Source organism: Sinocyclocheilus anshuiensis, unplaced genomic scaffold (assembly GCF_001515605.1).
Source record: "Sinocyclocheilus anshuiensis isolate Anshui unplaced genomic scaffold, SAMN03320099.WGS_v1.1 scaffold452, whole genome shotgun sequence".
NCBI lineage: Eukaryota > Metazoa > Chordata > Actinopteri > Cypriniformes > Cyprinidae > Sinocyclocheilus > Sinocyclocheilus anshuiensis.
In genome coordinates, this window is record NW_015555719.1 from 176,536 (window position 1) to 187,228 (window position 10,693).

Here is a 10,693-nt window from a genome sequence, read left to right on the forward strand (position 1 = left end):
CCGCCTTGATATAATGATTGACAGGTTGGGGACGTGATCGGCTCGGAATGCATTTTCAAATCCACATTGACTTAAACTACATTATCGCGGGGTATTTAATGAAAATACAATTGAAGCGTCTTAAAGGGGTCATCGGATGTGACATGCACTTTTAGAAGTTGTTTGAACTGAAATGTGTGTTGGCATTGTGTGTACACAACCACCCTATAATGATAAAAATCCATCCAGTGTTTTTTTTTAATCTACTAAAATCATAACCCCTTTCTCAAATCAAGCCGTTCTGGACTGGTGTCTTACCTCAGACCCGCCCTGAGTGAGCTGTCATCAGTCCGCCATTGTTTCGACGCCGGAGCAGATGTAGACAAGATTGTCTCCTAAGCGATTGAGGTGTTTTGTTGTTGGATGTAATAATGTACATAGCAGTCGTCATTTACGCCCAAAATCTGAGCCGCTGAAGACGCAGTGGATTACGTTTGTTTCTAAAGGGAATGCACCCCCAATCTACCTAAATGCGTTTATGTTCGCGCGAATCATTCGTGATCCAGCCTCACCTACAGAAGAAGTGAGTATAAGGTTTTTTAATGAATCTTTGCAAATCGCCTTTCCTAATAATGTGCTAATTAGCAAGTTTCACGATGAATGCGGCTAAAGTTTACCATCTCTCAGAGAGCGGCTCAGAGGAGAGGGGCAGGTTGAGCAGAGCTCATTTGCATTTAAAGCGGCATAGAAAACAGCTTGCTCTGAAAAGAGCTGTTTTTGGCAAGGTAAAAAGGGTGTTTTACACTACCGTTGAGAAATTTTAACCAAAGTATGTTATAGACTTTTCAATAAGACCCTAAAGAATCATATCAACTTGGGCATCCGATGACCCCTTTAAGTGTAAGTGTCAATGCATTTAAGAAAAAAAAAGGCATTTAAATCACCATTTTGCTGCATATTTGGCTCAGAATGAATTTTGAAATTCACACTGCATTTTGCTACAATTATCACGCAGTATCACAATGAAAATGCAATCTCAAGTGTCCTACCCATAAGTCTAAATGCATTTAGGAAAAATGCCATTTAAATGATAATTTTGCTGCAGTTTTTGCTTGGACATGTTAAACATCTAATCAATTTGGGTAATACAATTTTATTTTAATTTTGCAACATATAAAGCATTAAAATAATTTTTTAATTTACATATTAAAACTAGTGTAGGAAATGGCAAATGTAAATTATATAATTTAATTTTCATTTTCATTTTGCACTAAATGTTGCACATATGTATGGGAAAATGTAAAATTTGTATACAGAAATACATTGCCATTTTACATATTGCATTGTCATTTTGCATATTACATTTCAAAATGAATTTTGCTACCCATATGCTTCCATACAATCAGGGGCGTGTCTACGTGGTGGCCAGGGGTGGAAATTTGGCTGGCTACCCCAGGTGCCCCCCCCCACCAGATGTCTTGCGATTGGCTTGTTTTTAGTAAATTTCGAACTGCATCTGGCAGTGGTGGATCCTGGCATGTGTAGGCAGCTGCCTAGGGCTGCTTTCTTCTCTTCTTTATACTTAATTTTAGGCGGTTTCTATAGTGTGATCTTAATGACAATGTTGAGAGCGCATAATGTTATGTGATCCATGTAATGCGCGAGGACGAATCTCTCCACTCGCAAGCGAATTTCCTTCAGTCACACAAAACTGGACGTGTGCTTTTAAATATTGTTCTTTTATGAATTGGCTCTGCTCTCACTCAGATTTTGCATGTACATGCTCAGACGTTGTCTTCGCATCACTGAAGACCAGAAGAGCTTTTTTTGTAATTCAGGTGAGGAGTAGGATTATCTCACTAAATGGAAGCAAGCTGATTATAGTCAGCCTTCTCTAGTTATTTATTTTATTAATAGCCTACTTATTTTAGTGAAGTGCTTAAATTGTAAATATGCATTTATTCAATTATTTTATTTAGTGCATTTGTATTTTGTTGTTTTTGTATATAGTTTTGCAATAAAAGCGTATCAACCATGTTCCAGAAATAATCACTGAAGGTGCTTCTGAAATTAGTGAGGCTTAATGCACTTTTTCACATATTTTGTCCCATCTATTACTATGGTGTTCACTATGTCAATCACTGCTACTTCGAGAGGGAATCCCGCATAAATATGCAGACGTCATTCCCGAAACTTTGCAACGTGTGTGTGGCCGAAAAACAAAAAGAAAGCTTGCAAAGAGTGCTCATAACCGCTAAAAAGCTGTCACTCTTTGTTTAGTGATTGTATACACAATGTATTATAACATACATCGTTCCGCAAAATTTAATTTGTTTAAAACAAGAACAAATATATTTCAATGAGATATGAAAACCTTTGAATTAAATTGATTTTCTGAGCCAATTGGGAGATGATATTTTCTTTTTTCTTTTTTTTAAATCGTAACCTCACTTCATTTTGATTATTTTATCTGAAAACAGGACTATCATTTTGTGTTTTTGCTTCCCAAGTAAATGTATCTTGATTTAGGAACATTTGCAATGGTGTAGCAAATTAGCTCAAAAGGGAATTATATTTATAAGTAATTATAATTGGTTATAATTAATTATGAATATTTAGATCAGATCTTAATCTGTTCGTCCACCGGCAGTATAATCATTTATCAATTCTAGGAAAGATTATTTTCCTAGCCAAGAAAGAATAACTTTTAAGGGTCTACCAGTCATACCCATCTGGCAGATTGACCAATGTAGAGGTGTGAATTTTGAGCCTGAGAGGTTTCCTTTGTCTCACGCAACACCTTATTTGCATGGTTTATGGTGGTCTGGAGGATTTGTCCAATATTAAGTCAAAGTATGGTAAAAAGAGCATGGTGCAAATTATGATGACATAATTTACACCATTAATCCAGGAATCAGAAGACAGTCATTTTGATACCTTACATGCCACACTGTAAAAAATGACCGTGAATTTAACGGTAAAAGACTGTAAAAATGATACAGTAAAAACCTGTTAAATGGTTAATGGTAAATTCTACTACAGAGTTATAACTAAGCTACTATAACCTAGGAACATGGTTAGTGGCTTCTCGTGGGCATGGGGGAATCGTTCCTTCCCCCCCTGGAATCTCTTTGAAGCTCAAAGAGAAAGTTGACGACTGTCCCTGCTAGCGTTGGAGCAGATAGCAGCGGTGATAACGCTCTTTGAACCAGAGGTGGACGTTAGACATGCATCTGTAATTGCATCTGTAATTTAGTTATGGGAGTTATAGTTGTTAGTTAAGGGAGGAGGGAAAGTTATGATGCCTAAAACCTAATTGAACATCTTGATTGCATTCAAACGCTACAATGGAAAACAAGACAAAAATACATAGCAAGAACAACACTTTTTTTTTTTTCAGTGTGATCTGAAGGTGCAGTAAAAGTTATTTCCATATTCCATATCCGTGTTTGTGAGCAGAGCTATTCAAATCCATGTTTTTTTTCTTTGTAAAATAAATTTTTTTAAAACTCGAAGAGATGTATTATGTATCAATTATGAAGTTGGAGATAAGTTATGAAGTTATTTTCAAAATGTTGAAGAGTTGATAATACAACTCATTGTCTGCACTTTAGACATGTACATTTAGAAAACATATTGACATATTGTATTCCTTTTAATGTATTCCTTCAATTTTCTTTAGTTTGTTCTAAAAGGGTATTTTATATAAGCTGCAAATGAGATATACAGGTATGCATGAGATTTGAGGTATACTACCAGTCAAAAGTTTTTGAACAGTACAGAACAGGTTTTTTTAAAGAATTCTCTTCTGCTCACCAAGCCTGCATTTATTTGATCCAAAGTACAGCAAAAACAGAAAAAAATATTTTCACTATTATCACTACTAATATTTTTACTATTTAAAACAAATGTTTTATATTTGAATATATTTCATATAAATAAATATTATAAATAAATAAATTTATATTTCATATAAAATGTATTTATTATTATTATTATTATAATTATTATTATTATGTTGAAAACAGGTGAGTAGAATTTTTCAGTTTACTTTGATGAATAGAAAGTTCAGAAGAACAGCATTTATCTGAAATAGAAATATTTTGTAACATTATAAATGTCTTTATCATCACTTTTACTCAATTTAAAGCATCCTTGCGAAATAACAGTATTAATTTCTATAATTTCTTTCTAAAAAAAAATACACTGATTCCAAGCTTTTTAATGGTATTGTGTATAATGTTACAAAAACTTTTTATTTCAGATGCTGATCTTTGGATCTTTCTATTCATCAAAAAATCCTGAAAAAAAAATGTCCTCAACTGCTTTAAATATTGATAATAATTATAATAAAAAATGTTTCTTTAACAGTAAATCAGCATATTAGAATGATTTCTGAAGGATCATGTGACACTGAAGACTGGATTAATGATGATGAAAATTTAGCTTTGATCACAGCAATAAATGAAATGTTAAAATATATTGAAATAGAAATCAGTTATTTTAAATAGCAAAAATATTTCACAATATTACTGATTTGCTGTATTTTGGATCAAATAAATGCAGGCTTGGTGAGCAAAATATAATTATTTAAAAACATTAAAAATCTTACTGTTCAAAAACTTTTGACTATTAGTGTATATGTCCCTGTTGATCACATCAACTCTTTATGATGGCTGAAAGTACTCATCTAACTTTATCATGTTTTGCTCCTGTGATTTGTTCTCAAATAAATGTCCTTTTTGTTAAATCAGAGAGCAAAATAAAGAAAAAAGGAATTGGTATTAATGATTTAATGATGATGTGATTCATATGAAGTTTGTTTTAATGTCTCACCTTTCAGCAGGAGCTCTGATATTTGGCTGTACCATTGCCCTGTGCTTTCTGATAAGGGACCTCATGTTTTACGTGATTGGTAAGTCAATCACTTGATACCATTATTTTTAAAGCTTAATTATGTAGTTCTAAAATGTGATAAAACAAATATTTGGGTCATTCCACAAAATCTGTGCCTTTTGCGTCCCTAAGAAATAATCAAACATAGATTTAATATAACAACGAATACATTTGCAATTTAAAAACATAATACTATGTATTCTTTCATCAATATTACATAAAAAAAAGTCAATTAAATATTATTTTAAATAATTTAAATATCATTTATGCTGATAAGGGTAAGGTTTTTGGCCTGTCTGTCTGTGTAAAATGCAAACATGTTTAAAGGTCACCCTGGGTGTATTATTGAGCTAATGCCTATATCATTCAGTGACATATGAGCATGAGTTACATTTTAGTTTTAGTTTTGTTACTATTACTGTTGTTGTTAATGACCGGGATAGGATGATCAGTCTCAATAAAACTCATTTTTTCCCCATAACTCATCGTCAATAATGCATCCATGTAAATTCAATTACAAACAAAATCAGCAAGGTGACTGCACAACCCTCTACGGACACCTTGGCAATTGAATCGCCATTGGCTAGTAAATTTTGTTTACTCGCCAGAAAAATGGGGAAAAACTAACAATAATACAGATAAGATAATAATAATAATAATAATACTTAGAATTCTACTAATAAGAACAATATAAAATGCACTAAGGATTAACGAGCTGTTGGATTCATGAATATTAATCAGGTTGTGTGTGTTTGCTCGAATTTCTACGACCTTGGCAATTGATGAATCGCCATTGGCTAGTAAATTTTGTTTACTCGCCAGAAAAATGGGGAAAAACTAACAATAATACAGATAAGATAATAATAATAATAATAATACTTAGAATTCTACTAATAAGAACAATATAAAATGCACTAAGGATTAACGAGCTGTTGGATTCATGAATATTAATCAGGTTGTGTGTGTTTGCTCGAATTGATTTGCTGAAATCAAAACAGGGATGATAATAGGTGAGCGCCAGCCAATGAGATTGTTTTTTGCGCATTAGTTCCGGCCACTACTGGAAAACCCGGCAGTTCTTAAATGCTGAAGAATTCGAAAGGAACATACAACAAAGAATATCGTTTACATGTAGCGCGTCAATTCTGCATGGTATGCAAGACTCTCTCGCACTCTCTCTCTTTGTGTGTGTGTGAGACAAAGTGACTAGAGTTCACAGTACATCAAATACAGGTGCGCTGCTGTAACGATCAATCCACTGAAGGCGAGCGTAAGTGAGAACCCAAGTACAGTTTATTTATAGTGATCCAAACATCCAAACAATAAACGAAGACTAGAGACACAGACTTGACTTGACGAGGAATGAACAGACTTGACTAGGCATGAACAGACTTGACTTGACATGAACAGGCTTGAACAGACTTGACTCACCGACAGCGGGTTACAACATCAATACACGACGAGGTACAATGGGAACATGGTGGCTACTTATAGCAAACAAGAGGGTCACAAGACAAGAATGCAGTTTATTTACAGTGATCCAAACATCCAAACAATAAATGAAGACTAGAGACAGGGACTTGACTTGACGAGGAATGAACAGACTTGACTAGGCATGAACAGACATATTATATCTTTGTAGGTATTACTGACACTGCGAACATGATGGGATATCAACCATCTCATGCGCTGCCTGGCCAAAAACTACGGTGAATCAGGTTTGACTATAAGTGGGCTACAGATAGCCGCTCAGCCTGTGCATAGCCATGATTTAGCTCGTAGTCAAAGTACTGAACATGTCAAAGAAATGAAACCAAACACCTTGTAAACGCTGTTACTTTGCTTACATGATGGAATATCATACATCTCACAAGTTATTTTGCCAAAAAACGACATGAGGTATTACTGACACTGCGAACATGATGGGATATCAACCATCTCATGCGCTGCCTGGCCAAAAACTACGGTGAATCAGGTTTGACTATAAGTGGGCTACAGATAGCCGCTCAGCCTGTGCATAGCCATGATTTAGCTCGTAGTCAAAGTACTGAACATGTCAAAGAAATGAAACCAAACACCTTGTAAACGCTGTTACTTTGCTTACATGATGGAATATCATACATCTCACAAGTTATTTTCGCCAAAAAACGACATGAAACCAAATTCAAGGTTATTTGAGCTAGAAGTGGGTTACACATAGCCGGACTATATCGGGTCTATAGTTAACCGAGACGGTGAAATGACGGCTATTGCTTGCTGGGCTTATGCGTGCACTTGAGCACATAGGCTATGTAGGCAATTAAAGGCTCATTATTATGATTTAAATAGTTTATTAAGAAACGTGCGATTAGTCGACTAATGCTTTAAATGAACGACTACTAGTCGACCAGAAAAATCATTAGTCGGGGGCAGCCCTAATAAAGATATAGTGTCATAATGGCATTCTTAGCAGAGAGTGAAATCTAACGTCTCTGTTTTGTAATCCAAGCTTTTCTGTTTAGTTTTTCATTGTTTCGTGTTTGTTATTGTATCCCTCCCTTTGAAAGTGTTGGCCCTCCCCGCATTTATAGGAGGCTACGAGAGCGAACTCCCACACTGCTCTGTAAAAACAAGATGTGCAGTACAACGCTTTTTTCTGAATGCCAACTTCCACATGCCATGTTTCTATATTACCATAATGCTTACCACATCACTTGATATTGTTTACAAAAGCCAAAGGTATCTAAATTTCATTATATATCGTGTTTTTACACGTTGGCATGTTTGTTTTGGTCAGAGATGCAGTGATCCTGTGCAACATTTAATGGTTGAAAAGCACCTTAGTACTTTCTATTAGCTACAGGTTTAGTAGTACTCATCTCTGAAATATCAAATATTACTTGTTAACCATCAATTGAAGTTATTTCATTGTTTATACATTTCATATTCATTCTCACACACACACACACACACACACACACACCTTTTTGGAGTTTCACAACCTCTGGTCATTGTATTATTTTGCTGTATGGAAAAGAGAGAAGTAAGCACTCATAAAAAAATCCTTATGTGTTCTACAAAAGAAATAAAATCATACCATTTTAGAGTAAACGATACAGATTTTTTTCTAACTAACTAATTTTCAGTTAGTTAAACACTTTTGCTCTGATTACATGATTACATTTGTACTAACATTTCTTTTTATGTTATTTGTTTCATTTTCTTGGATTGTCTGGGAAAATAACTTTTTTTTGTTGTCACACTTTAGTTTGGGGACCAGTTCTCACTATGAGCTAACTCTTAACTATGACTTTTCCTCAGTAAACTATTAAATTTGTTCCTTATTAATAATTAGTAAGGTAGTTGTTAAGTGGGGTAGGATTAAGGGATCTCTAAATTATGGTAATGCAGAATAAGGCATTAATAAGTGCTTTATAACAACCAATATGCTAGTAATATGCATGCTAAAAAGCAACTAATTAATGGTGAGAATTGGTCCCTAAACATGTTATCTTTTACGTTTATTAATTGTCAGTATTTTAAGACTCGTATACTCTCTTTAGGTGGAATAACTGTTTCCATCATCGCATTCGTCTTTACCATCAAATTTCTGTGTGAGCTTGCTGCTCGTGTGGTCAGCTTCTTACAGAATGATGACCCTGCCCGACATGGGGACCGCAGTATCTACGACTATGTGCGGGGTAATTATTTGGACCCACGCTCATGCAAGGTCTCCTGGGACTGGAAAGAGCCACAGGAAGTGGGTCAAACCATGAGTTTCCGAGTGCAGGTGACCAATCACAAGTTTTTCTCAAAAAGTTTTTTTCATGTTGTATAGTCTGTACTGACTCAGTTAAAATGACTACAGTTTTATGTATTTATTAGTTGTTTTGAAATCCCCCTCCCAGCTCTTTTACAAAAATGGCCAGCCTTTTCCTGCACACAGACCTGTGGGATTGAGGGTGAACATCACTCACATAGAGCTGGCTTTAGAAGTCCCTGTGACCCAGGAGGTCCTTCAGGAGCCCGAGTCTAATGTAGTCAAAGTGGCCTTCACTGTGCGTAAGGCTGGACGCTATGAAGTAGCTGTCAAACTTGGAGGCCTGAATGTGGCTTACAGCCCTTACTACAAGATATTCCAACCAGGTAAAATGCAAGTACAGATTACGAAATTCTTACTTTTCTAATGCTCTCTGTGTTTGGAATGAGGGACCTCGTATACAAGGTTTCATCCTAAATGTCAGAATTAGCATACACCATTTATAAAACTCTAGGAATATAAACTATTTTACAACCCACAACACTCATATAGTACTTGGTTGAAAGACCTTCTGCTTTTAATACAGCTTTGATGAAATTCATGCACGTTTCTGTGTGATTTTTAAAAAATCTAGCCCTTAGTGGGTTAATGAGTTTGGTTTCCATTGACCATTGTCACATACATTTGTTCTAAACGAATTAGGAAAGATTTTCAACTTCAGTATTTCATTCATCAAGATCCAGTGTGTAATTTAAGTGTTCCCTTCATTTTTTTTGAGCAGCGAATATACTAATGAAAGGTCATATTTGACACTTCTCAACTCAACAATTTGTTTTTTGGTCATGCTTACAGTCTTGCATTTTAACATTTATGGAGTGTACTTTTGTTTTGCAGCCATATATCCCTGTAGACAAGAATTTGTAAGAGCTGGCAATTGTTGACATTATTAAAATTGACATTTCTTACATTAATGCCCAGTTCAGTTGATCATGATTCCTCAAACGCATGCTTCTTACAAAATACAAATTATGTAGGACACTACATAAAATTGCAGTAAAAAAAATGTAACTCCCCAGAGATTGTAATAATTTACAAATGTAAGCTTGTAATATAAGTTTCTGAAGATTCAGAGTTTAAAAATGGCATCTACAGTCATGGCCAAAAGTTTTGGCAGTAACATAAATGTTGTGTTTTGCAAAGTTTGTTTGCTTCAGTATTTGTAGATTATTTTCCACGTTTCTATGGTATACTGAAAAACAATGATAAGCATATCATAAGTTTTAAAGGCTTTTATTGGCAAAAAATATAATGAGTGTAGCGAATCAGCTCAAAGGGGAAATATGAATAATTAATCATAATTCATTATAAATATTTAGATCCGCTGTAAGTATTTAGGTTTGGTCACTATGACAAAACTGAAATAAAATAAAATGAAATAAAAAAAAAAGATAAGGAAGAAGGAAGATTTTACCTATTTAGTTTTTTTTTGCTGAGAAATATGGCTAAGCAGGTGTCACTTGTGGGTGATGCTGCAATAGACTCATAAACCTAGGGTTAGACTGTTAGCTAAGTTGTTCCTAGTTCTATCTGGGCCTACATTGTGTTGAACAGTAGCTGCCCTTCAATGTACTAGGCCTGGCACTGAGGAGTGAGGAGAAGTAGAGAGGAAGCAGGGATTAGGCTACTAATAACCTGTATAACTCATTAAGGAAACAGCAGTTGCTAGAACTACTGTAATCCTATACAAAGAGCGAAGATGGTGATGGTAAAATAACTAAAATAAGGTAAAAGTAAAACGAAAAGGTCCTAATAGCTTTAGGAAACTAAAAGGAAAGGTAAATAGACAAATGGATTTAATTAAATCTCAGATTTAATTAAAAAAATATATATATTTAGCTGAATTGGTACATTCATGCTAAACAAATGTAAATAAATGCAATAGAATCAAAGAGAGGTAGAATAAAGTCAAAACAAAAATAAACAATAACACAAGTAAAACCAAAAGTACGTGGGAACACCAGAGAGAGAGAGAGAGAGAGAGAGAGAGAGGAGTGGTTTGAAAGTTACACTTTACACACC

General features: G+C 34.7%; 1 protein-coding gene across 5 annotated transcripts in view; it reads left to right on the forward strand.

Moving 5' to 3' along the window:
• Positions 1-10,693, forward strand: part of arel1 (apoptosis resistant E3 ubiquitin protein ligase 1) — a 96,781-nt gene that overhangs the window by 45,945 nt on the left and 40,143 nt on the right. For 4 of the 5 annotated variants that reach the window (XM_016465507.1, XM_016465510.1, XM_016465511.1 and 1 more), the window contains exons 5-7: positions 4,823-4,894; positions 8,418-8,644; positions 8,763-9,000. In XM_016465507.1, coding sequence (XP_016320993.1) covers positions 4,823-4,894; positions 8,418-8,644; positions 8,763-9,000 — 537 coding nt within the window. The remainder of the gene's footprint in view (positions 1-4,822; positions 4,895-8,417; positions 8,645-8,762; positions 9,001-10,693) is intronic. The other variant, XM_016465509.1, reaches the window with a different exon arrangement.